General features: G+C 45.9%; 1 protein-coding gene across 4 annotated transcripts in view; it reads right to left on the minus strand.

Annotated features, from left to right (window-relative positions):
* ARHGAP8 (Rho GTPase activating protein 8) overlaps positions 1-27,920 on the minus strand; it is a 778,529-nt gene that overhangs the window by 232,833 nt on the left and 517,776 nt on the right. For all 4 annotated transcript variants that reach the window (XM_069228274.1, XM_069228273.1, XM_069228270.1 and 1 more), the window contains one exon: positions 11,464-11,574. In XM_069228274.1, the coding sequence (XP_069084375.1) occupies positions 11,464-11,574 (111 nt within the window). The remainder of the gene's footprint in view (positions 1-11,463; positions 11,575-27,920) is intronic.

Consider the following 27,920-nt stretch of genomic DNA (forward strand, 5'->3'; position numbering starts at 1 on the left):
ATGCATTCACACATTTATGCCCACATGCAGACACCACACACTCATACACGCACACAAAACAACCCCCACCCTCCTCCCCTGTCGGACAATCACCATACCTGTTCCAGGGAGAAGGTCATCCGTCAGGTAACGGGAAGGGGCGCTTCCACCACCGGCAGCACCCCGCCAGCAGGACACCGCCAGGCCCATAATATGGCAAGCGTTGTCCTACTGGTGGGGTGGTGCAGGTGGGGGAACCCCCTGAGTGCCTCTGCCCGCCAGCACGACTACTGCCAGATTTCTGCTCAAAGTGTGGCAGAAATCCGGCAGTACCTGTGATATGGTGGGCAGAAGACCGTCAGCACCGACAGTCTTCTGGCACCCGCGGCTTTGGAGGTCTTGTAAAAAGACTGCGAACGTCGTAATGAGGGTCTATGTATTCAAAGGCCTCCAACCACAACTCCTGAGAAGACCCAAGCTCCAGCCAAATGAAACCATATATATATCAATCCCTCCGTAAAAACTGTTGAAATACGCATGTAGGTAAGTGAAAGCAGAAACTTTTTTACTGTGTGTGACCGTGAGGGAGACGCGCAGCAGCTGTCAACTCCTCTGTTCCAAGTCAGAACCCCCAACATCAGAACCTCCACCATAACACTCTGCTGCACGTGGCTGCTTCCACAATAAACAAAGAAGAGGTGTAAAACACTACACATCCCATTCCCTCATTATTTTAGATATACAAATTAATTTCAAACATTTTCACATTTCAAAGTCTTCCAGTTTCTTGGGCAACCCTACCATTGCCTTGTCACGCAGATGTGGTACACGTCTACAATCCTTCATGACAACCGATTTGGAGGTAACCCCGATGAACACCTTTTGATTGTTGCACTCTGGAATTTTTACAACTTTACTACAATTCCACATATTTCCATCACATAAAAATAGGGAATATTTATACACCTTCACCACAATCAACAGCTCCAAATATTTGGAAATCACACTTATTGATCCTACCCCCCCCTTCACAACATGAACCGAACCACGTAATCACCTCCACATTCTCTCTAACTTCTTTCATCATTTCCATCCCCTTGGAGAGTAATGCTCTATGCTTCCTTCATCTACCAGTCACACTGTGAAGAGTTGTGAGGTATGACCAAATAAGATCCTTGACTGCCTTACAACAACCTACTCCATTACTTATTGCCAATTGCAGACCATCCTTCAAAGTTCTGTTCCACCTCTCAACTAGTCCATTGCTCTGGGGATAATAAACCAACGCTCTTATACGTTCAACGTCATACCTTTTCAAAAAATTAGTCATGACATTTGACACAAATTGTACTCCATTGTCGGACACAATAGTTTCAGGGACACCTTCAGAATCAAATAAGTTGATTAAAAACTCTACCACAGGTTCAGCATTGACATTCTCAACAAACTTCACTACCGGCCACCGTGAAAAGTAATCGACCAAAGCATACTTAGGTACCTTCCCCAAAGCATACAATAGCTCCATGACATCAATGGCTATTTTCTTCCAAGGTCCATCAGACTTGTCAGACTCAATGGAAGATTTTTTCACAACCTTCTGAGACTCTAAGCACACAAAACACATTCTCTGATATGATGCTCCACATATCTATCCACCCCAGGCCATCAGTACTCTGATCTGATATGCCTTAGTCGCACTCATGCCCAAGTGGCCTTCATGAGCAAGAGTCATCACACGCTTATGCAACACAGCAGGAACAACCAGTTGCTCCCCTCTCATCACCACACTCCCTTCCATAGATAATTCTACACTAACTTGATGGAAATACTCCATTTCCATGGAAGCATCTTCCCTTGAAGGCCAATCATTTCGCACATATTCCATAACCTCTTGCAAAACAGCATCTGTCTGCGTTTCTGCTACCCACTCATCATGAGGAATCCTACCTTCAGTAATACTACATACATATATGTCCACAGCAGCTATTAACTCCTCAGGTTCCTCATCTTCCTCTACACTATCCTTAACTGGCAATCTAGATAAGCAATCTGCTAATACATTTTTCTTCCCAGGCACATACTCTAGAACATGGTTATACCAAAACATTCTCATCACCCAGCGAGCTATTCTAGGAGGAGCCCTAACAGCACCTTTGGTAGAGAAAACTTCATGCAAGGCTTGGTTATCAGTCCTTATTACAAAATTAATTCCCCACACATACTTCCTAAAGTAGTTAACACCCTCACCAACACGTAAGATCTTATTTTTCAATTGTGGAGTAATTCTTCTGAGTTTCTCTCAGAGGTATGGACGCATATGCAATTATCCTCCCTAACTTGCAACAACACTGCACACAACCCTACAGAACTAGCATCCGTGTTGATGATGGTATGATCCCTGGTGTCAAACGGTTTTAGTGCAGGCGCAGAAGCTATCTCTCTTTTCAATTCGACAAATTCTGACTCACACTTATCACACCATGCAAATCGCTCTTTCTTGCACATTTCCTCAAACACTTTGTTTTGTAAGCAAACATTCGGATAGATTTTCAATAGTAATTCGCCAGACCCAAAAAAGATCTGAGCTGGTCCTTGTTGATTGGAGAGGGTGCATTGTCAAAGGTACCACCAATTTCAATTTAGGAGAAATACCATATTGGTCTAACCAATGTCCTAAATATTCCACCCCAGACACTATAATCTTACACTTCTCTAGTTAGATGGTCAATCCACTCTTCCTCAAAATATCAAGAACTGTTCTCATAGTACAATGGTGGCCATACTGATCTTTTCCAAACACCAAAATGTCACCCTGGAAATAAGTCACTTGCGTAACATCCTTTAACAAATGATGCATACCCCTATTGAAAATGGCAGATGCCGAAGCTACACCAAATGGCATATGTTTAAATCTGTATGCTCCTTCTGGTGTGATAAAGGACGTTAACATTCGAGACTCAGGATGCAGCATAATCTGATGGCAAGCAGATGACAAATGTAGTGTGGCAAATACCTTAGCCCTCTTTAAAGTGGTCAACATTTCACCAATATTTGGCAACGGATGTCTATCCACGCAGATAGCTGCATTCAGATCCCAGAGGTCCACACACAAGCGTAACTCCCTATTGATATTTCTTCATAATCACAGGAGGTAGCCATTCAGGTGCCTCGATCTCTTCAATCACACCTTGCTCACACAATTTTGATAATTCGTGATGCAACGGTTCTCTCAACACAATAGGAACAGTGTGCGGCCTGTGAGCTTTGGGGACAGCATTTTGTTTCACTATAATTTTGGGCATTAATCCCTTCAATTTCCCCAACTCCTTCTTGAACACCTGCAGATATTCTTCCACAAAATTGGAATTCTGCACTTTACTCACATCAGAGCATGCCCTCAGTACCTCTTCAGGATGATTGGGATCCAACTGTATTCCAAGATCTTTTTCCTGTGGCCAATCTAAAAGACTGGCACCATCTTCAACAAAATACATTTTGGATGTCACTCCCATGCCCTGAAACTCCAACTTAGCCTCCATGTAACCAACCAAATCTATGGGCTTATTTCTCTATGTTACCAAACGCACATCAGGAGGCTTGATTTCACGTTCAGGAAATCTTGACAAGTACTCTTTTCCAATCAGTGTGTAACGTGCCTCCGAATCAGCATTCACTCTCACCTCAACACCATCAATACTGATGACACAATAAGGTCCATTCACATTTACGCTTCCTACATCCAAAACCTGCAAGGTAAATTGTTGACCAACCTCATCTTGATTATCACACCCCACAGAATCACCCCTTTTGCCTTCTTCACACCACATCGTGTTCCCTTGCATACTCTAGCAAAATGTCCTTTAATTTTACATCACCTGCAAATTTGGCCAATTGCCGGACAACGTGAATCAGTAGCTATATGCCCCTTTAACCCACATTTAAAACAGGTTAAGTCATTTTTTTCTTCTAATTTTACAGTTGTACTAGGTGTTTTTTTTTTTTTTTTTACTTTGACGCCCTGAAGATGGACGGAACTCACTGTTCCTGTAGAAGCTGAAAACTCTTAAAACTTAATCTGTTATTTCTACTCTTTTCATTATGTCTATTGCCATCTGTAAGTTAACTCTTCCGTATTCAACTGTTTTTCCTGTACTTTCTTGTTGTGGACCTTTAAAACCAGCTGGTCTCTTAACATTTCATCGTGAAAATTCTTGTATTTACATGACAATGCCAAGGGCCTAAACCCAGCTACATAACTCTCCACTGACTCACCAGGTAATTGGCATCTTTTTAAAAATTTGAACTGTTTCACTACTACAAAGTTTTTTTTTCTCCAAAATTTACATTGAGTTGTTTCATTCCCAAATCAGACTCATCTGTCTTGTTCAACTTCATCTTCTGGATCCAGTAAGTCCTTCAATATGTGCCTGCCCTCAGCTCCCAAACAATATTTGAGCATCGCCAATTTCCTAGATGCATTGAAAATATCACCGCCCAATGCCAAGACATAAGCTTCAAAATCCTCTTTCCAATCCTCCCAGGCTATCGGTTCTCCTGGAGAATTAAGAAAAAACGCTGGAGGTGCAAAACCTTTCATGGTGAAATAAGCTGGCCACAAGAACAATAAACTAAATTTACAGTAATAAATCCGGCAAAATGAAATTTCCTTTCATCATAAAATGTTCATTTAATGAGACCAGCACAATGATGTAACTTTGCTGCCGATATTTTCAATTTTTCCTCCTATAATGTATATTTAGAGATACTGTTGCTGTTAATTCCAAACTGGCACACAGAATAACTCAGATATGCCAATAATTCAAAGGAATGTCATGAATCACACCTACAATGCAAAGCTTCCTCAACATGCACTAAAACAAAGTTTACATGTTGCCAGGCGATGTAATTCCAGCATGGAACGCGCTTGGGACAATGTTTATTGTTCCTAGGCAACGTAAATACAGCACGGGTCGCTTCCTTGAGGTGATGCTAGGCAATATCACTTCCGCGTTCAGCTCATCTTTACATTGCAGGCAAAGTAACTCCATCACGGGACGTGCTCGAGCCGTGCTGACATAGGCAGGCTCTCTAGACACAAGGACATGCAATGCTCACCTAGGGTTTCCACAAACTGCACCCCTCCTTGCAGTCGGACACTCACCAGGACACAAGGAACGCCATCTGAGCAGCAGCGCAGAAAAAACTGCAGCGAGTCCAAAAAGCAGCGCAATTGAGCACCGGAGCACGGCTCTAGCCACCCAATCCAACGAATGCTGACAAATGATTCTGGTTTTCTCTCCTCCAGTGAAATAAACTGTCTCTGCACGCACATAGGTAAGTTAAAGCAGAAATGTTATTACTGCCTGTGACTGGGAGGGAGACGCTCAGCAACTGTCAACTCCTCCGTTCCAAGTCAGCACCCCCAACATCAGAACCCCCACCATAACAATCTGCAGCACGTGGCTGTTTCTACAATAAACAGAGAAGAGATGTAAAACACTACAACTGTGACAAGGAAGAAGGAATTGGTGCAGTGGGAGTACTGATAAGTAAAGGAAGCATAACCTCCTCTTACACTTCCTCATCCCATTCCTTACCAAAGAGAGGACATACCCAAGGAGTCCCATATGACCCGCAGAAAGACAGTACCACACGAGAGCACTGTGTGTACCAGACAACTAAAGTTTGTAAGAAACACTGAGCCCCATTCACAGCCTCAATAACATTGAAAGGTCAAGATTCCCTTTCCCATTCTGGTGCGCACTGCAGAATGTAGTGATATCAAAAGTACGGGAGCAGGCAAAAAGGTAGTAACGCAGACAGCTATCATAGGTAAACTCAAGCCGAAAGAAAAAGCTGAACAAATCCCAAATGAAAAGCCTCAGACCCACCCTGAACAAATCGGGTAATTAAGGTTAAGGCAATGTGTGAGAAAGTGGTCTGCAACTGTGAATGGACACAGACAGCAGGATTTCAAGACAAGTCAGCCCCACAAAACAAGAGACAGTCTAACCACAGCAGGGCAGGATAGTGAGCCAAGTTGGAGAAACCAGTCTAGTGCTATTTCAGGACAAGAAAATTACAGGTTTGAGAACGCAGAAGAAGTAATGACAGAAGGATCAGGCACCTAAAAAAAGGAAGAAGCTGGCAGTGGAACAATCCGAGACCAAAGCATAATCCCTAGCAATCAGGTAGGAGAGTGAAAACAGTCAGGTCACCAGGAAGGCCAGACACTCACATACCTAAAGTCTAGGAGTCCCACAGCTAAACTGCAAGGAGGAAAGTCGAAGAGAACGGATCCAGAAGCCACAAGGGAGGCTTTGCAGACAAGACAGGAGCAAAACAAAAACTCCACACAGTAGGAAAACTGCAATCAAGGAAGAATACAAGGAAATAGTACAAAGCTGTCCATCTGTGGAAGTTGCACTACATGAAACGGAACCGAAGGACAATAACGGAGCGGAAGACCAACCACAAGACGTGCATGGTGAAGGCACAAGTAAAACCCTGAAATAGGCCCAGTCTGTGGGGCTGCTAACAAACCAAAAGAAAGACTGCCAATGAATCTCATAAGAGATGTGACGAATATACCACAGGACAGAAAGGACTGGTTATCAGTAGTGGGCACCCAGATCCTGAGGCCATGGAACAAAAACAAATAGGGGAAGCACAACGCTGGTCAGGAAAAAAGATTAGAGAACCACCTCTCAACAAACTATCCTCAAACAAGAGAATACTTAAAAGACATCCCATCAGCCCTGCCATGGAGCACCAGTAGGCAAAGATGAAACAAAATAAAACACTGATGGGACCCCCAAAAGCTAAGGTTCCAAAATGAAACATCAAGCCAGAGTTCTGTAAAAGATACAAAAATGCAGTAACCAGATGGAAACTCCAAGGAGGCCAGATCAACAAAAGAAATCAACTTAAGAACACTACAGCAAAACATCACATGGTGACTGTAAAATAAGACATCGGGAGGCAGTAAAAGAACAGACTGAGCACACAACTGCTCAGACCAATTATTAGAAGAATGTGAAGCAAAACAGAAACAGACAAGCCATACACAAGAAACATTTCCCAAAGACCAGTTAGAACAAGGTGACCATGTATCACCCAGCCAATGCTAACCAAACGGATGGACCACAGGATTGAATGACAACCAGACAAAATAAATGGAAAGCTATCCACTGCCAGGAGATGGAGACAGGCAAAGCTCCTTAGCTAACTCAGCCTACCCTATGCGAACAAGGGGAGTAAACATCTAGACATCTCTTGGGAAAAGATGACTGGACACAGCAGACCACTTCAAGTACAACCACATGGCCTCAGAGAGAACAAAAATAGGTAGCCAATAAGGACTCCAGGAGTGCCACATATTATCACCTGTGGAGCATCTTCAGCTCTCTGCAAACTGATGCTCAAAACAGCCACAAGTGGAGAAGAAGATCCCTCCTACTACCATCGCGGCTGGTGGTGGTGCCTGGAGGCTCCCACACCTTTCGCCCCTGCAGCCCTAACCTGCCTGTTGTCACCCTCAGCCCCTGGCTGCCCCATTTAGGCCTCAGGCACCTGGACGATCAGCTGCAGGCCACAGAGTTATCCCTAATGTCTCATAAGCGAGGGGCTCTCTACCAGCTCGGTGGCCTGAGACAGATCCCGCCCCGTCCTATACTTGAGACCTACCTGCCACCATTAAAGGCTAGGGCAGAGGATCCCAAAGCACCAGTAGTGGGGGCCTGCACTGAGCTGGCAGCCCATTGCTGAGGGAGCCGGACCCAGCGGACGTTCATCTGGAGCTCACCTGGGCAGCGCTCTTATACTCCTGCTGACTGCATCCACACTGGCTCCAGACTTAAGGCGCATTGGGGGCAGAGTCGGATGTGGCACTGCTCAGCAGCGGACTGGAGGCCTGGTACCCTCCATTGTCGCACTGCCGTGACAGCTATACATAGCTGGAGGCCCAGCGGTAAGCTCCGTCTGTCCTGGAACTCTCCCGCATACCTGGACTCTGCTTGCCATTTTGGGACTGAGGGTGAGTGGCGTAGCGGTCTACCCAGTCGGCACAGGGCCCCTTTGAAGCACCAAGGGGGACATACAGTACATTTCTGCCTGGCATTGGGGGAGTTCACTCAGAGGGACGCCAGGCAAAGGCGGGAGCCTGAGGACATCCTTACTCTGTTGCCCCCGCTGATAGCACCTGCACCAGAGCCAGACTTGTGGCATGCGGGGACAGAGATAGACATGGCACTGCTTGGCGGAAGCCTGTTGCCCACACCTGCTGCACTACTGTGGTGAGCCCCGTCTAAACTCCTGCCCTGTCCTGCACACCAGGACTCAGCTCGGCCCACGCCTGGACTGGAGGAGTGTGGATTCGAGGCCAGCCATGTTGGGGCCGGGCCCCCATGATGCACAGAGGGGGGACCCCAGTACACCGCTGCCTGGTGTTGGGGGAGTTCAAACAGAGTGACACCCAGTGGAGCCTAGTTGGGTGCCTGGGGACGTCCCTACTGCCTCACCCTTGAGCCTCCCTGCTTTGGCACCCAGACTGGGGTGCACAGGGGAGAGCATTGCAGAGTGCAGTCAGGTAAAAGCCTTCAGTGTTGACGTGGTGCCAGCCCAACAGATCTCAGCATGAGACCTGTTGAATCTGCCGAGCCTCCACGACATAATATATACACCCCACTCAACCCTCCTTGTTGCAGTCCCACATGAAAGTTTTGTTGTCTGTGAAAACCTGATGGTTGGCAGGAGGTCTCCATGGCCAGACGAATGGCCCACAGCTCCTGTGTATTGATGTGGAGCCATCCAATGACTGGAGACCAAAGCCCTCTGATCTCCAACTCCCCTAGCCCCCACCCCCCAACCCAGCAGTGATGTGTTTCTCACCAATGTTATCTCCAGATGTGGAAGGGAGAGTGACCCACCACAAGACAAACTGCAGCCACCACTGCAGAGCTTGAGCTGCCTCTTATGAGATCTGGATCATGTTGGAAAGGTGGCCTCGATGCTGAGCCCACTGGGACTTCAGGTTCCATTGTAGGGCTCACATGTACCACCTGACATGGCTGAAAGGGAGGATGCAAAAGGCTAAGAGACCAAGAAGCCTCAAAGGTTTCCTCATCTGGATCCAGGAGCGAGCCTGAAAGTTCAGAATCATAGTCAGAATGTACTGGACTTGTTGCTGTTGAGGGAAAGTCCTGAACTCAACTGCATTCAGGTTTGCTCCAATGGATAAAAGCCTCTGGGAGGGAAGCATGTGGGACTCCAGCTCCTTTGTTGTTTGTATATAGTTCACAACTGACCATTTGGCAGTCAGTCGTCAAACTACAGGAATACAGCAACTCACACCCTCCAAAAATGGGCAGCGACCACTGCCAAGACTTTCGTGAACACCTGAGGGGCTTGAGTGAAGGCGACCAAGGCAAGCTGAAAACGCTTCTAGGCCACCGCGAACCATAGGTATCGCCTTCGGGTCTGCAGAATGGGTATATGGAAAATATATGTTCTGCAAGTCCAAGGACACCATCCTGTTGTCTAAGTCCTGAGCAGATAGGATTTGAGCCAATGTCCGCATTTTGAACCTATGCGTCCAAAGGAAGGTGTACAGGGAATAGAGGTTTAAAATAGGCCTGAAACTACCATTCTTTTTGGCATAAGGAAATGAGAGTAACAACCCACGCCTTTCTCTGAATTCCGTACCCTCTCTATGGCACCTTTGGAGAGCAAAAGGTGTACCTCCTGTAACAGGATGGAGAAAAATGTAGGGAACAACTCTTCTGTTAGAATTGATGGATTGCCAACCCAGAAGTAAGTATTGGTTCCTTCTTTCCACTTAGTTGGCATGTGTTGCTGAAGACAAACTAATGTGTTTTAGCAGGTCTGGCAGGAAAGGAGGCATTGGAAAACTGGTGCTCCTGCTGGCCTACATATTGCCTGCTGGATTTGTGTGTTGAATCACTGGTTGGGAAGGAAAGCTATCTATATGCCAGCCCTCTGGAATAGCCCATGAATTCCTAAACTGGTGCAGACATTGTTTGGCAGTAGTCAATAGCCCTAAGGAATGCACAGTCGCTTTAGTATCTTCAAAGTTTTCCAAATCAGCATCCATCTTCCCACTTAAGAAGAGGAACCCATCAGAGGGCATGTCCATTAGTAAAGTCTGCACATCGCCCCAGAACCAAGTGAGCTTCATCCATGTCGACGAAGGATCACACTGGTACCAACCACAATTCATGGTACCCAAACCTGGGCAGATAACATATTTGACCACATATTACGCATCACACATCGTCCTGGCTAAATAGGCCACAAGGCCTTTGGGAGCTGTCAGCAAGATCTGGCTTGCCATGTCCTAAGGTGCATGGGTATATCGGCCAAACAGACAGACTGTCTTTACAGACTGGCAGATAAAAAAAAAAACATTAATTTATTATAGGTGTCAATCCTTTTGAATTTTCTATTCGGAGGAGTTGTGGGAAGTGGATTAAGATTACTTTTGCTAGACAAGGCCTACACAATAAGGCTCTGTGGAGTGGCGTGCTCAGCGAAATAATCAAGGTCACCAGGCGCAGGTTTATATCGGGCCACCAGCCTTTTCAAAGGTCAGCAAGAACCGGCAGCCATCAGTGTCTTTGGGGGCATCATTAAGTATATGTAAGGGCACAGATGTTGCTGTCCCAGACTGCAGAATTTCTGTAGAAACATTTATTTTAGTCTTAACGAAGGGCAGCTCAAACTCTAACATCTCCTATGCTCTCTGAACCGCAAATTGCAAATGTGGCCCTCTCTTCCATTGGTGGCCCATGTGGCGAGTCAGCTCTGTGTCATGAGAGGTATAAAGCACACTGGTGTTATGGAAATAAAAGTATGAGGCTTCGGCAGAGTAAAATGAAGGTGAACACGCTGACCCCCTCGCCATCATCAAACCTACCATCTTGAGGTGCAACCTGCTCTGCTACTGGGTCAGAGTCTGAATCAAAAATGTAATATGTATAGATATTGTCAGAAACTATAACTGCAACTGCCTTGTTACGCTTACGAAAAGGGTCCCTCAGTGTCACATGTCAGCCATTAAAATGTCACAAACATACTGAAAACTTTGGGATGGCACACATTTCTAAATTAAAAACTTAGAAGCTATGGCGAAGTCAGTCTGTTTTAATATGTTTGTACTGCATTGAAGACAACGTTGAGAATGACAGGAGACAAATGGTTTGGCTGCAGTTAACATGTAATCACCTCTACAAGGTTTAAAAAAAAAAAACACTGAGGCTGGAATAGACATTAGCAGCAACGATTCCGCAGGAAGACTGCAAGGGCTGCGAAAGGGACACAGTGGCCTCCTGGTTAGGTACACAACTCCATCCACATTCGATTAAGACGATCTGAGTTCAGCAGCACAACAACACAGAATAGACATCACATTTGTGCAAAGCAATCATCTGCAGAATATCCGCAGTGACAAGAGATGTTATTGCTTACTACTGGAGGCTGACTCCGAACTGCTGCATGGGAAGAGGAGGGCGTGGTGGGGGAATCTTGGATGAGCGAGGTGGAAGTCCTTTGTGTTTACTCTGCAGCTTTTCATCATGTCTAATATTAACAGGGAACAGGAAAAGAATAATGCCTGTAAGTGCCAATGTGCCTCGAAAGAAATGTGTAACTTTTAAATAATAATTTAGTGATACAAACGACAAAGTGTACACCAATAGACATTAAACAACCACCCTTACAAATATTATTAATACGATGAATAAGTTATCTCCTCATCTCATACATCTGTTTCAGTTCACACTATACAATACACGCGACAGGATAATCTGGCTATATGCATTTCTAAAAAACATTAGATAATGGCGAGATGGAGACGAAAATAAAAACAAAAGGCACATACCCAAGATAAATTCAAAATTGTTATGACTGCATTTTCAGTATTACCATACGACCTCATTAATTGATGAAAGTCTATAAATAATAGGATCATCTAAATTCTACTGGAGCATCATAATCGACAATCCAAACATGATGATAATTCATCATTTGAAAAACCTGTTGCAGTCATGACTTTATAAACAACACAACTTTGGAATCGTCCCAAAGCAGGTACATTTTTCTTACACGCATCATGGCCTGCAGTGATTAGTGAGCTAGGTAGAGGTTGGCGAATGTGGAGCATTTTCCTAAAAAAAAAATGGCAGGTGCCCGTCCACCAATCTTGTGGTTCCCTACCCCATTTACAGGTGGGCAACCGATGGGTTTCAGCTGATGGAACGAAAGCCCTTGACCTGTCGGTCCTTTGCCGATTTTAAGTTAGGGCCACTGCTTTACTGTGTCTGGACCCGCCACGCAAGAGACCGTGATTACGGGCAGTGATCAATGTGCCCCATGCACAGTGGGAAAATACCCTGCGCATCAAGCAAAACTTTCGTCAAAGTTGAATATGCGTGGACTCAGCGAATTACTTTGTTCGCCTGCAAAACCACTCGTCTGCAGAAGAAGTGAACTCCTCATCTAGGTACACAACTAAACCCTGTTTTAAAAACAAGTACGTTCAAAGCTCTTCAGTCACAGATCTCTTCCAAATCCCTATAGTTTCACAGGTATAACCCAACATTTCGTCTTTATTAAGTTCAACTCCATTGTAAAATCCCGATATTTGGAGATTTTTATTTAGATTTTCTACTTGGGTTCTCTCAAGACTATCTATTTTACATTTTCAGCATTAGATTATATGAGGATCTAAATTCTTCCAGTGCGAACAGCACATTAAAAAAACTATAGTGATGTTGCACATTTAGCTTTCCTTGTTTCTGACAATGTTGCTAGAACGTGTTGAGCACTTCATCAATAGCCCCTGCTATGGCTTGCAAGGGTTCCGAAAATTGATGTCCTGCATCCTAATAGGTCTCCCACTTTGGAATTTTCATTATCGCTTCTTCCCCGAACAGCAATTGACAAAAATTGCCATTGTTGCAGGGTCCTCTCATCAAGATGTTGACTGCAGTACCTTAGGAAATCTATGGACCTTTTTCACCTTTGCCAACCTGCCAGTTTCTCTGTAAAACAACGTTTTTAGAAGACAGAACACCTGTCCACAGGGGTCAGGGTTCCAGTTAATGAGTTCCATTCCCCACTCTCCTGTGCTATGCCAGCAATCTTGTTCTCTTTTCTCTCTTTATTTTTCAAACTCTTTTTATTGACTTGTTTTTCTATTACAATACTACATGACAGGACAGAGACATCATAACTTATACATCACAATTGGTATTGCCCGAGACGGCCGGCCAAACACACATGCGCACTGAAGGGAGTGCACTCCCCTCGGCCCTGTCATCGCCCATGGGCTGTCCCTTTATCAATAAAAACGTAATAAACATTGTTTATTACTGTTTTGTTGTTAAAGGTTTGCAGTGGCTCCTGCTGGCTAGGGTGACGCTCCTCTGTCAAAGCGGTCGGTTTGCTGCCTTAAAATGGGACATGTTGTAGAAACTACGGTGTAGTCAGGGCACCTGGCATGTGAGGGGACATCTGAAGGTCAGTGTTTCAGAAGCTGCTTGTTAATCCCAGCACCTAGGGCATGGGGTGGCATATGAAAGTCGGTGTTTTTGGAGCTCTGAAGAGCCGGACACGCTACCATCTGATGGGATCATTACATTTCAGGCACATGGAGCTCGATGGTGTCCAGATGCCACCTGGAAAAGTTTGTTCAGATGCTGTGGAGACCACATCTTCCCGTCACTCTAATCCACTCTGGCACTCCGGGCCGTCAGGCAGCATCTTTTCCAATTAAAGTGGAATTAAGAAAAGGCATTAAACTAGCTACCTATCAAAGCGGGGCTTTGTTTTTTAAGTGTTCCTGTCCTAATATTAGGTTCCTGTCCCTCTTGCAACACGCGGCTCCGGCCGGTCACCTGGTGATATGACTGTAGCTGTGTCTGTGTGGGAGTATTACAAATGGGGTTGACTTGTGAGTGGTGGTAGGGGAGTGAACAAAACCCTCACAAATGCAGTGAGTGGACCAAAACACTTGGAGAAAACTAATAAATTAGTTCCTAGTTGGTTCTAGTAGGTCAAAAAAGTCAGTGCATAGCTGTCCTTTGTGAGATGCCTACGTGCAGCCTTCAAGTTACATCTTGGAATTGTGGCAGGACCTATTCAGCGTGTCATTCTACATACAGTATTGACGTCAAGGTAAATAACGTGCAACATGCAGCAATATTACGAGACACATTAAGGTGTTAGTAAGCGTTATGATGCAAAATACATGTTGTTCATCATCTGGCAGGGCTGCCTCCGCTTATTCTGACAACATAAGCAACATCGAAATAGCTAATAATGGTCCCTAGTATGTACAGTATTACTACATTATTTTACTAAGAGAGGCGTCGGTGTGAAAGTGTTATAGTAAAAAAAAAAAAAAACTAAAAAAAAAGATGTTATTGTCTAACAAAGGTTCCTCTGTCTTTCACATTTCTGTTATGATGAGTGGCGTCAATTTGAGAATTAATAGTAATAAAGCAGACTGTATGCAGCAGTACTCGGATGCTCAATAGTATAGCGATTAGTTTTATATTAAAGAAACACATTTTTATTGTTTGGGACGGCTCCACCTTTCATCTTTCCTATAGCACATATAAGATAATTTAATTCCAGAACTGAGTGCTCTTTAAAGATCTTTGAAATGTTGCATAAAAAATACAGTCTGAATTCATCAAAAGCCATATTCAGGGCCACTGTCACACGGTCTTTAGGAAAACACTGCAACGTAAGAATGCAGCAAATCGGAGAAGGGAAGAGCATGTGACGTAACAACCAGAGCTGCCGGCTTTGGATCTGAGGAACAGATGTCAACTCAACATCCTGTGATTTTGGGCTAATCAGTCAAACTAAAAAGTTTAACTGTCTCGCATGGATTTTCTATGCTTTGTTACTATTTGTGTTTGAGATTCAGGTGGAATAGCTGGAAAAATCTTAAACATGTTAAGTAAAAATAATATTAACTCAATCAATCAATAATTTGTTAAGCACGCTATTCACCCGGAAGGGTCACAAGGCACGGGGGGGGTGCTACTGCTCGAAGAGCCAGGTCTTGAGGCGCTTCCTGAAGGTCCTGGGTCATATGTAGGTTGGCAGGGAGGGAGTTCCAGGTTTTGGTGGCAAGGTGGGAGGTTGGCAGAGCGGAGCTGGCGTGTCGGGATGTGGAAGTTGAGATGCTTGTTGAGGTAGACCGGTCCAGCGTCGTGGAGAGCTTTGTGAGCGTGGGTTAGGAGTTTGAAGAGGATTCTGTTGTTGACGGGTGGCCAGTGGAGGTCTCTGAGGTGGGCTGAGATGTGTTTGTGGCGAGGGAAGTTGAGGATGAGTTCTGGATGCGCTGGAGTTTGTTCTGGAGCTTGGCCATTGTTCCCGCGTAGGGAGCGTTGTCGTAGTCCAGTCTGCTACTGACGAGGGCATGGGTGACTGTTCTTCTGGTTTCCACGGGAAGGTCTTGCGGAGCATTCGAAGGGTGTTGAAGCATGAGGACGAGATGGCGTTGACTTGCTAGGTTATAGAGAGCGAAGAGTCCAGTATGAAGCCGAGGTTGTGTGCGTGGGTGGTGGGCGTTGGGGGCGACTCCAGAGTGGCAGGCCACCAGGAGTAATTCCATGCTGATCTGTTGGGCCCGAAGATGATGATGATCTGGGACATTTCCGAATTCAGCTTGAGGCGGTTTGCTTTCTCCCAGTTGGCGATGGCACGAAGTCCGGTGTGGAGGTTGTTCTTAGCGGTTGCGGGGTCCTTCGTGAGAGAGAGGATGAGCTGAGTGCCATCTGCGTAGGTTGCGTTGTTGAGGCCGTGGGATTGACGATGTTGGCGAGCGGAGCCATGTAGACATTTAAGAGGGCGGGGCTGAGTGAGGATCCCTGGGGGACTCCGCAAATGGTCTTGATGGCCTTAGACTGGAACAGGGGAGGCGGACTCTTTGTGTTCTTCCAGAGAGGATGGAGGTGAGCCAGTCCAGGGCTCTGTGGCGAATTCCGGCGTCAAAGGCTGTGGAAAGTTCATGAGGATGAGGGCAACTGTTTCACCTCTGTCGAGCCTGCTCCTGATGTCGTCGGTGCAGGCGATAAGGGCGGTCTCGGTGCTGTGGTTTTTGCGGAATACGGACTGGGAGACGTCGAGTAGGCTGTTGTTCTCAGGGAAGCGGGAGAGTTGGTTGTTGACTACCTTCTCGATGACCTTCGCAGGGAAGGGGAGTAGGGAGATAGGTCGGTAGTTTTTGAGGTCTTCGGGGTCCGATTTGGGCATTTTGAGCAAGGCGTTGACTTCAGCGTGTTTCCAGCTCTCCGGGAAGATGGCAGTCTTGAAAGAGCTGTTTATGATGGTCCGGAGCTGGGGAGCGATGATTTGGCTGGCTTTATTGAAGACGTGGTGAGGGCAGGGGTCAGTGGGAGAGCCGGAGTGGATGGTGCTCATGGTCTTGGTGGTTTCCTCATTGTTGGTGGGGGTCCAGGCGCTCAGTACGTTGGTGCAGTAGGGTGCGATGGGGTCGACCTTGGTAGTGGCGGTGGTGGGGGATGGCGGTGCGAAGCTTCCATGTATGTCTGTGATCTTGCGGTGAAAGAAGTTGGCGAGGGAGTCTCAGAGGTCTTGCGAGTGGGGTGAGTCGGCGGTGCAGGACTTGGGGTTGGTTAGTTCCTTGATGATGTTGAATAGCTCCTTGCTGTTGTGTGGGTGGTTGTCAATTCGTTCTTTGTAGAAAGATCTTTTGGTGATCCAAATGAGCTGGTGATGTTTGTGCATGGCTGATTTGAGGGTGGTGAAGTTGCTTTCTGATTGTTCTTGGTGCCAGATCTTCTCGGCTTTCCGGCATTCTCGTTTGGAGGCCTGAAGGTCTGCGGTGAACCAGGGAGCTTTCTTACTGGTGCGGGTGTTGGTTCTTTTCTTGAGTGGAGCGAGGGTGTTGGTGCAGTCGTCGAGCCATTGGTTGAGGGCGGTGGTGTTGGGGTCGTTGGTTTTGGGTGGTAGGGCATGGGAGATGAATTGGTTCTTAGAGATTTTGTTCCACTTGCGGTGAGGGATCTGATGCTGTTGGTGGTGGGTTTCAGGAAGGAAAAGTGAACACAACGGTGGTCGGTCCAAAGGAGTTCGGTGGTGTGAGTGAAGGTGATGTGGCTGCTGGAGGAGAAGATGGCGTTGAGTGTGTGCCCAGCCGAGTGGGTGGGCGAGGTGACCAGTTGCTTTAGGCCGAGGTTGGCAAGGTTGTCCTGTAGGGCAGAGGAGTTGCAGTCGCTGGTATTCTCCAGGTGGAAATTCAGGTCACCGAGGAGCATGTAGTCCATGGAGGCGAGGGCGTAGAAGCTGATTGTGTCGGCGATGGATTCGCAGAATTGAGGGTGGGGGCCTGGCAGTCTGTAGACGAGGGTTCCTCTCAGGGTGGTGTTGGTGTTGATGTATAGCTGAAAGTGCAGGTGTTCTGCAGCAACTAGGGCGTCGTGGGTGGCGGTTGAGATCCTGATGGAGCTTCTGTGGACTATGGCAATTCCTCCACCTGGTTTGCTGGTACGGTCTCTTTGGGTGATCTTGTAGCCCTCAGGGATGGCTATGGCGATATCTGGTTCCGATGAGGGGTTCATCCATGTTTCGGTGAGGAAGTTGATGTCAGGGGAGGTTGATGTGAGCAGGTCCCAGAGTTCGATAGCGTACTTGTGAACGGAGCAGGTGTTGAGGATGCAGCTGAGGTGGTTGGCGTTGTTGTGGTGCTTGGTGGCTTGATCGCAGGTGAAGCGGCACGAGCGGCAGACAAAAGGTCCATGGGTGTGCCTCGGGGAGGCCTGGGCGCAGGCAGTGGGGTGGCCAGGGTTGAGCGGAAGGAGATCTGAAGTGGTGTAGTGGCATCTGGCGGCGTGGGAGGTGCGAGGGGCAGGGGGACAGGCGCTAGGCACGGTCCGGGTGCAGACGGGCTTGCCTCTGGCACTCCAGCGGCCGCAATTAAGAAGGAGAGGTGGGAGGGAGGAGTGGCTGGGAGGCGGTGGCGAATGAGGGTGTGAGGGGGGCGGGGCCACAGGGGACGCAGCGGCGGGACCGAGGAGATTGGAGCGGCAAAAATAGGCAAGAGCAGACAGTAAACAGTAAAACGGGCAGAACAACGAGAAAAAGCAACAAATCAATAAGGCACAGAAAAACAGCACAGAAAGTACTAAAACAGAGAACAAGACACACACAATAATACTTATGGCAAACCTCTAGACACCAGGGATGAGGCGCAGACGGGTGCCTGCGGGTGGTGGAGGGCCCGAACTCGCGGCACCAGCGAGGGCAGGTTCGGGGACACAAGGGCAGTCCAGTAGAGCTGCTCAGCGTGCAGAGTGGTGCCTGGGCTTAAGGCAGGTCAAGGGTCAATCTCCGCGCCCCGCAGCGGCCGCCATTAAGAAGGGGACGCAGGAGGGAGGAGCAGCTGGGAGGCAGGAGGCGGTGGCGAATAGGGGCGGGGCCGCAGGGGCAGAACCGGGGAGATTGGAGCGGCAAAAATAGGCAAGAGCAGACAGTAAACAGTAGAACGGGCAGAACAGCGAGAAAAAGGAATAAATCAATAAGGCACAGAAAGCACTAAAACAGAGAACAAGACACACACAATAATACTTACGGCAAACCACTAGGCACCAGGGATGAGGCGCAGGCTGTTGCCTGCGGGTGGTGGAGGGCCTCGAACTCGTGGCAGCAGCGAGGGCGGGGTCGGGGACACGAGGGCCGTCTGGTGGAGTTGCTCAGCGTGCAGAGTGGTGCCTGGACTTAAGGCAGGTCAGAGGTCACTCTCCGTGCAGTGGCTGCCATTAAGAGGGGGAGGTGGGAGGGAGGAGCAGCGGGGAGGTGGGAGGGAGGAGCAGCTGGGAGGCGGGAGGCAGTGGCGAATGGGGGCATGAGGAGGGCGAGGCCGCAGGGGATGCAGCGGCGGGACCGGGGAGATTGGAGCGGCAAAATAGGCAAGAGCAGACAGTAAACAGTAAAACAGGCAAAACAACAAGAAAAAGCAATAAATCAGTAAGGCACAGAAAAACGGCACAAAAAGCACTAAAACAGAGAACAAGACACACACAATAATACTTACGGCAAACCACTAGACACCAGGGATGAGGCGCAGGCGGGTGCCTGCAGGTGCTGGAGGGCCTCGAACTCTCAGCAGCAGCGATGGCGGGGTCGGGGACACGAGGGCAGTCTGGTGGAGCTGCTCAGCGTGGAGAGTGGAGAGTGGTGCCTGGCCTTAAGTTAAGGCAGGTCAGGGGTCACTCTTAAGGCAGGTCAGGGGCCTCTAGCAGTTTACACACACTCTCAGAAGAGTGCTGGTAAACATGAGATGAAAGGTGTTCTACAAAACACAGAAATGGTGAGTGGGCCAACAACACGGTTCTGGCTACAAGCATGCCATAATAGAAAATGTTTTAAATATGAAACTTGCCGTGAGAGCCCCATTACAGATCAGAATAAATCCCTACCAGCTGGGGTGGTGGATGACTGTTACCCTTGGGAGTCGCCACGGGGAGATTAAGTACTTCTCTGCAGGCACAGCGGGGGAGGAGGGCGCAGCAGTGGTCTAAGTTGCATTAAAAAAAAAATCGACCTCAAAAGAAACAAGGAATGGTAGCCAACAACTTGTGGACGAGAAAGAAAAAAAAAGCCCCTCAAAACTAACTACTAAAAAAACGGATGATAATGAAGTTAGGCTTTGCTCTCTGGGAGGAGACAAAGGATGATACAGAGGGACGAAGAAGGGACATTAACCAATTGCACGCAAGTATTTTTAAGAGAAGCATAATAAATGAATAAAAAGCCAATGGGCCGGGTGTTAACCCACAAACTGTGCACAACAGATCGAGAGAGATTGCAAGCGCTGTTGAGGCTCGACCTAACGATAGACAGCGCAAGCTGTAGAGGCTTGACCTAAAGATAGAACGCAAGCACTGTCGAGGCTCAACCTAAAAAGGAACATTTAGAAAAAAACGTGCATGGTATACCATAATATAAAAAATAAGCCGTAGAAGAGATCACGCACAAGCTTTAGAATAGGCCAGCAGGTTGGTATTATTGCGCATAAGCGTTCCAAATTCACAAGTTAAAAAAAATATATTATTTTGAAAAAAGGTGCATGATATACATAATGGAAAACATGCCGAACCACAACTCCTGAAGAACGAAGTTGTGAACAACGAAAGTGGAACAACTCTTTCGTTAACCACAACTTCGTTCTTCTGTGCCTTAAACACACATGTGCTGAGCAACACACATGCATGGTTAAGGCATAGAAGAAGGGAGTCAGCTTCGGAGGAGGACGCAGTCAGATAAGTGGGGATGGGGCCGTTTTAGGGGCGGGAAGGGGGGTCGGGTATTTTTTTTTGTTTTTAGGGTCTGGGTACGGGGGTCGGGTAGTTTAGCTTTTAGGGGCGGTTGGGGGTCACTGTAGTTTTAGGGGTGGGGTGGGTTATCGGACTAGTTAAAGTTTTAGAGGGGGATGGGGGATCCCCTTAGTCAGGTAAGTGGGGCTGGGTTGGGGGTAGGGGTAGTTTTTAGGGACGGGATGGGGGGTCCGGTAGTTTAGGTTTCAGGGGGGTGGGGTCATGGTAGTTTTAGGGGCGGGGATCAGGGTAGTTTGGGTTTTAGGGGGGTTGCAGTAGTTTTAGGGGCGGGGTGGAGGGGGTCAAGGTTTTTAGGGGTGGGGTGGGGGTCGGGGTAGTTTAGGTTTTAAGGGGGCTCTGTAGTTTTAGGGGCAGGGGTGGTTGGGGTATTTTTAGTTTTTAGGAGTAGTTTTAGGGGTGGGGTAGTTTAGGTTTAGGGGGTGGGGGTTGCAGTAGTTTTAGGGGTAGGGTGGGAGTCGGGGTATTTTTTTTTTAGTTTCTAGGGGGTGGAGGTTCGCTGTAGTTTTAGGAGCGGGGGTAGTTTAAGTTTTAGGGATGGGGTCGGGGTAGTGGGGTAGGGGTACAATTGTTTTCAGGGGTGGGGGGTTGAGGTACAATTGTTTTAGCGGTGGGGGCCAGGGTGGTGGGGGGTTGCATGCTGGAACCACTCATGCTGTTTCACGCATGCCTTTTCCAGGAATGCTTTTAGAACAAAAAATCATTGTTAAGGCATTTGTGGTAAAGGCATTTGTGGTAACAACACGGTCATTGTTCCAACCGCATTGTTTAGGAATGCGTGGTTCCAGCATTCAATGTTCTGACTTATATTCATACATAATATGTATGTGGCGTTAGAAACACAGCGGCTGACTTTGGAAGAGAAGTGGACTAGGTTCATGTAGTTGCGTGGGCTCTATTTTTTTTTTTGTGGCAAATCACTCATTATCCTCGTGCCTAAAGAAGACCACTTCACAGCTGTACAAACCAATATTATAGCAAGAAAGGCATGTAAAATATTGCGCACAAGCTTCACAATAGACCAACTGAGTTGGGATTATTGCACAAAAGCTTCACGCAATAAAGAAAGTAAAAAAAAGGACCATCCGGAATAAATGTACACGCTATTCCATAATATTGTAACAAAGCCTTCACTTCAAATCTGTACAAAACATTGTGCACAAGCTTCACGAAAACGGTGATGCTTCAGAGTAGGACAATCAGTTTGGGATTTTTTTGGTACAAGCTTCATGCAATAAGCAGACAAAAAAAAGGAACACTGGGAACAAATGTGCACACTATTCCTTATTATAGTAAGAAATCCTTCACATACAAACAAGATTATAGACCAACTGGTTTGGGGTTACTGTGCACAAGCTTCACAAAATAAAGAGACGAAAAAAGGAACATTTAGAAATATATGTGCATGCTATACCATATTTTAGAAATAAAGCTGTAGAAGACTTCACACACAAGCTTCCTTAATAGGCCAGTATTGGTGGGATTATCGCATAAAATGTTTTCGAAATAAAACTAAAAGAAATAATAATTTAGATAAACTGTGCGCACTACACCATATTATAGAAAGAAAGCGGAACAAGCTTCATGAAAATAAGGAAGACTTTTCCCTATACATTACTTCGTTGGGAAATATAAAAGGAGAACTAATGCGTGTAGAAAGTGCTGGATAATTTGTCCACATAAAACAGTTTGCAAGCGGTGCGAACACTTTGCAACAAACTGTACTTAATAACAATAGTCTGGTTTCCACAGTATTGTCACCTGCACCCTCCTGCTCCACCCCTTTTCATCCATTTGTAGTTTCTAAAGCTTGTTATTTTACCAAGTGTCATGTGCGCATTTAAACACATTCTCTGCATTGGTAACTGGCGAGTCAAAACACTGCCTTAAGTCACAATATGTAGGATTTAAAGGGACTAAAATATACACTAAAGTTATGTACAATGTTGAAAAGCTATATAAAAAAACAGTGTGCTATAAAGGTTGCTAAGGCTGGAAGCCAAATTACAATGTTCAATTGGTGTAAAAAAAATACAATAACGAATGTAGTGTAACAAAAAGAACTGCTGACTTTAGAACTAGTGAACCAGCTTCGAGTCTTCGCACTGGCTATTTTGTGCTTTAGGGGCAAATATTTATTATACCCAAAATAAACCAAAAAACATGTAGTTGTTTTATATAATGTGTGTCATGTAATAAAGAAACAAAAAAGGAGCATCCTGAACAAATGTGCACACCAATCCATAATACAGTAAAAAAGCTTTCACTTTAAATCCGTACAAATCATCATGCACAAGCTTCACAAACAGTGGAGCGTCACAATAGGCCAGTCATGCTGGGATTATTGCACACAAGCATCATGCACTAAAGCAACACAAAGGAACATTTAGAGTAAACATGCACGCTATACAATAGAATTTTTAGAAGACATCATGCAGAAGCTTCTCCAAAATAAACATGTTCAAAGAAACGCCTGATACATAAAAAAAAGACTGCACTTCAAAGCCATACAAGGCTCACTAAAACAGTGGCAAACATCCCAAAACAGCCGAAGACATCACACAGAAGCTTCCCCCAAACTAAACATGTTGAAAAAAATCATTGCACACATAAAAAAAGACTGCACTTCAAAGCCATAAAAAACATTGCACACAAGCTTAAAAGGAACCTTCAGATCAAAAACGTACAAGCTGCAACTAAAAAAAAAGTGTGCAAACACAAAGGAAACAGTCTTTAGAGAAACGATACCCGCAAATAGGCCAATTCTCCAGGGGATGAGTTAGGAACAAGAAGGTAGGACATATAATGGCAAGAAACCATAGAGATGCATGCTTTTAGGAACGACATACACTTCAACACATCAGAAACAAGGGGCGGAAAGAAAACCCATATACTGAACACGGCATGTCTCGAAGAGACAGTGCATGTGCTATCTAGGCAAGACCGGTAACAGCAGTCCTTATGAGCAGGCAATAAGCATGACGAAAAAAAGGAACTAAATGCATTATGAAGTGACCATCTCTTATCAGTGCCTCCTTATATATCCTATAAAAGGGAAATGTCATGCTTTGGGGGGGGGGGGGGGGGGAGAACAACAATAATGCCATGGATGCCTACTGAAGGTCACTGTAGAGATTTTTACTTACTTTATAGTATTGTTTGTTTTATAATTTAGGTTATGTACACCAACAGCGTCAGATGGCTCCTCAGCATTAGACAAACGTGATGAGGGAATGAGGGATAACTGGTTCTCAACCCAGAGAGAATGGGAGCTGTTGCTCTCTAATCTACAGGGAGGATAATGTGAGAATATGTAAGAAACTCTATTACTAATAACTGTGCTATAATGGTATCTTGAGTATTGTGTTAATCTAAAAAAAGACATGTTAAAAAAAAAAAAAAGACAGCCCCCGAAATGGCTTAGCTCCATCTTGGTTTGTTAAGTACTAAAAAAAAAAAGATTGGAAATCTCAACATCAAAGAAAAAGTTATATATAAGGGTAACCATGTCCACATCCTCAGAGACATAAGGTCTCATTACGACTTTAGCAGTCCTTTTCTAGGACCAACGAAGCCACTGCAGGCAAAGACAGCCAGTCCTGGAGGTCTTTTGCCTGCCATATTAGTAGAGTTCCGTTGGGCCAGCGGGCGAAAACTGTGGCCCAGCGGAACACTCACCACAACATTGACTTCGGCTCATAACTGAACCGTCAGCAATGTTGTGGTGCGTCAGGTGCAACATGCCAAGTGCCTGGGCAGTGCAGAGGGCCCCAGGGGCCTTCCGATGCCCCCATTCCGCCAGCCTTTCCATGGCGGTTTTTACCGCCATGGAAAGGCTGGCGGATGGGGGACTCGTAATCCCCAAGGCAGCGCTGTTTGCACCGTTGCCCTGGTGGATTACAACCGAGTTTAATATATGGCCCATAAGTATTTGTAATGCAGAACGCAGGAACGTTTTGGTGTGCCTCCCATTAAACAATTTTTTTTACACTATCGGAGAGCAGGAGGTTCATCTTGCATGCATTTACATTAAATGCTCGCAGCACAGAAGTGAGCATGAAGAGTAACCTCACGTTTCTCACAGGTTCAACTCAGAGCATTAACAAGTCAAATTCATTCAATGTCCAAAGAGATCAGGGGATCTCTGTGTAAACAAAAGGTATCAGTCATTTTCCAATGCCTTAAGGGTTGCTAAGTAAGTATAGCAATCGCCGGTGCTTCATGTCAGTTTAGCTGCCAAAAATACTTTGAAAGCTGTCCTATGTTTCCCCGAAGAACTCCTTTAACCCCTTTGGGGCCCAGGACATAACAGTTACATCCTCGTTTGCACTGCTCGGGAGCAGAGGATTTAACTGTTACATCCTGCTATGGGCCCTTTGGGGGGGGGGGGGGCGGGGAGCCCTAGCGCTCCCCCTGATGGCCAAGCACCGCCCTCCCATGGGCAGGGATGGAGGGGAAATCGCTTCCCCTTACACCCTGATCCCCTCTCCCCCCACCCCCCCGTGACGTCTAATGAGGTCAGCGCGCTGACCTCATCATAGGCCGCCCCCACCACGCTGGAATGATCGGAAGAGAAATGGTGGGGGCGGGAGAGGCATCAGAGGAAAGGCAAGGCCCACTAGATACCTTGGAGTTTTTTATTTTTTATTCATACATAAGGGGCGCGGTTCCTTGGGCAAGGGCCACTGCCCGGGGGTTGGGAATTATTTTATGAACATTTCTGCCCCCCTTGGCTTCCCTCAGATTCCAGAACTTTGCAGCACCAGAATGTGAGGAAAAAGTTTTTTTTTTTACCACATTTTGAGGTTTCCTAAGGATTCTGGGTAACAGAACCTGGTGAGAGCATCACAAGCTACCCCATCCTGTTGTTTCCCCAGGTGTCTTGTTTTCAGAAATGTTCAGGTTTGCTAGGTTTTCCTAGGTGCCAGCCTAACTAGAGGCCGAAATCCACAGCTAGGCACGTTGCAAAAAACATGTCAGTTTTCTTTAGGAAAATGTGATGGGTACACATTGTGTTTTGGGGCATTTCCTGTCACGGGCAGTAGGCCTACCCACACAAGTGAGGTACCATTTTTATCAGGAGACTTGGGGGAGTGCTGGTGGGAAGGAAATTTGTTTCTCCTCTCCGATTCCAGAACTTTCTGTCACCGAAATATGAGGAAAAAGTGGTTTTTTGCCAAATTTTGAGGTTTGCAAAGGATTCTGGGTAACAGAACCTGGTGCAAGCCCCACAAGTCACCCCATCTTGGATTCCCCTAGGTGTCTAGTTTTCAAAAATCCACAGGATTGGTAGGTTTTCCTAGGTGCCGGCTGAGCTAGAGGCCAAAGTCCACAGCTAGGCACTTTTCAAAAAACATGTCAGATTTCAAAGTAAAAATGTGATGTGTCCACGTTGAGTTTCCTGTCCCGGGCATTAGGCCTACCCAAACAAGTGAGGTATCATTTTTATCCGGAGACTTGGGGGAACACAGAATAGAAGAACAAGTGATACTGCCCATTGTTTTTCTCTACATTTTTTCCTTACAAATGTAAGACAGTGTGTAAAAAACAACGTCTCTTTGAGAAATGCTCTGTAATTCACATGCTAGCATGGGGACCCCAGAATTCAGAGATGTGCAAATAACCACTGCTTCTCAACACCTTATCTTGTGCCCATTTTGGAAATGCAAAGGTTTTCTTGATACCTAATTTTCACTCTTTATATTTCACCAAATGAATTGATGTATACCGGGTATATAATGAAAGCACGTTGCAAAGAGCAGCTCATTTATTGGCTCTGGGTATCTAGTGTTCTTGATGAACCTACAAGCCCTATATATCCCTGCAACCAGAAGAGTCTAGCAGACGTAATGGTATATTGCTTTCGAAAAAATGCCACCTCAATTTCAATATTTATTTTTTTCAACTGTTATTTTCTGCAGAAAAACCTTGTAGGATCTACACAAACGACCACTTGCTGAATTAAGAATTTTGCCTACATTTCAGAAATGTTTAGCTTTCCAGGATACAGCATTGGTTTCACACCCATTTCTGTCACTAACTGGAAGGAGGCTAAAAGCAACAACAAAAAAAAGTAAAAATGGTTTATGTCCAAAGTAAAATGCCAACATTTTGTTGAAGAATGTGGTTTTCTGATTCAAGTCTGCCTGTTCCTGAAAGCTGGGAAGGTGGTGGTTTTAGCACCACAAATCCTTTGTTGATGCCATTTTCAGGGGAAAAAACTCAAGCCTTCTTCTGTAGCCCTTTTTCCCATTTTTGTGAAAAAAAACAAAATGTTAGGTGTATTTTGGCTAATTGTTTGGTCTCCTCCAGGGAACCCACAAACTTTGGGTACCTCTACAATCCCTAGGATGTTGGAAAAGAAGGATGCAATTTTGGCTTGGGTAGCTTACGTGGACAAAAAGTTATGAGGATCTAAGCACAAACTGCCCCAAATAGCCAAAAAAGGGCCTGGCACCTGAGGGGGAAAAGGCCTGGCAGCGAATGGGTTAAGACATTTGATAAAAAGTTGTACATCTTACAGGCAGTTCAAATTATTTAGGAATGCCATTTTGCATAACTTCCTATAACTTTGTAAAACTTACATATGAATCCAAGTTTCACGCTCCTCTCCATCATTTCCTTCACATTCTCAGTTATGATACTGAAAATCAACTTGGGCTGTACTAGATGGGAAAATGATAGATCAGACAGATCTTACGATTACATTTTTAAACAGCAAAGTTATTCCTGAGTTTGGACAGTTCTGTCAATTAAGATCTATTAAGAAGATCCAGCAGAGAGAGAGTCCTTGGATGTCAATCTCGGTACTCTGTCAAATGCTGCAAAATAGTCTAAGAGAACTAAGGCTGCCATATCTCCTCTGTCAAGGACCATGCAGAGGTCATCTGCGATGAGTGCTGATTCGATACTGTGGTTGGGTCTGAATCTGGATTGCGTGGGGTCAAGCGCTTGGTGGTTGCTGAGGTGGTTAGTGAGGTTTCGGGTTAAGTTGTTTCTTTAAGACCTTGGCCGGGTAAGAGGGAGCTGGGTCTGGAGTTGGAGAGTGTGGCTGGGTCGGTGGATATTTTCTTGAGCCATTAAGTAGGTTCTGTGAAGAAGAAAGGACAATTGGGGCAGTGTGCACACAGATAATGGGAAATGAAGTCTTCTTGCTCAGCAGCTTCTTTTAAAGACTGTTTGGCAAGAAACCAGTGATGTCACTTCCTGTGCAGATGGATGATGGAAACCGCAGTGATGTCACTTTCTTTGCATATGGATGATTGGGGTGCACATCTGCAAAACTATTGTTCCAGTGAGATCTTTGATATGCATCACAACTCTAATTCTTGTCCCCAAGCATTGAAGACATTCTTAATACTACAGCGGTTAAGCTTGTCAATAAGCTTGCAAAATCTGAGCCTATATGGCTACCTTTGTTTAGTTCATGCAGGAAGGGTTATGATATAGGGGGTCTGTAATTACAATGCTAGATTCATACATGAAAATCTAATATGTATTGGGGTAAGTCAGTGGGATATTTGAGAGCTCCAAGTCTTTTTCAATTCTGGTCTC

Source organism: Pleurodeles waltl, chromosome 4_1 (genome assembly GCF_031143425.1).
Source record: "Pleurodeles waltl isolate 20211129_DDA chromosome 4_1, aPleWal1.hap1.20221129, whole genome shotgun sequence".
Classification (NCBI taxonomy): Eukaryota; Metazoa; Chordata; class Amphibia; order Caudata; family Salamandridae; genus Pleurodeles; species Pleurodeles waltl.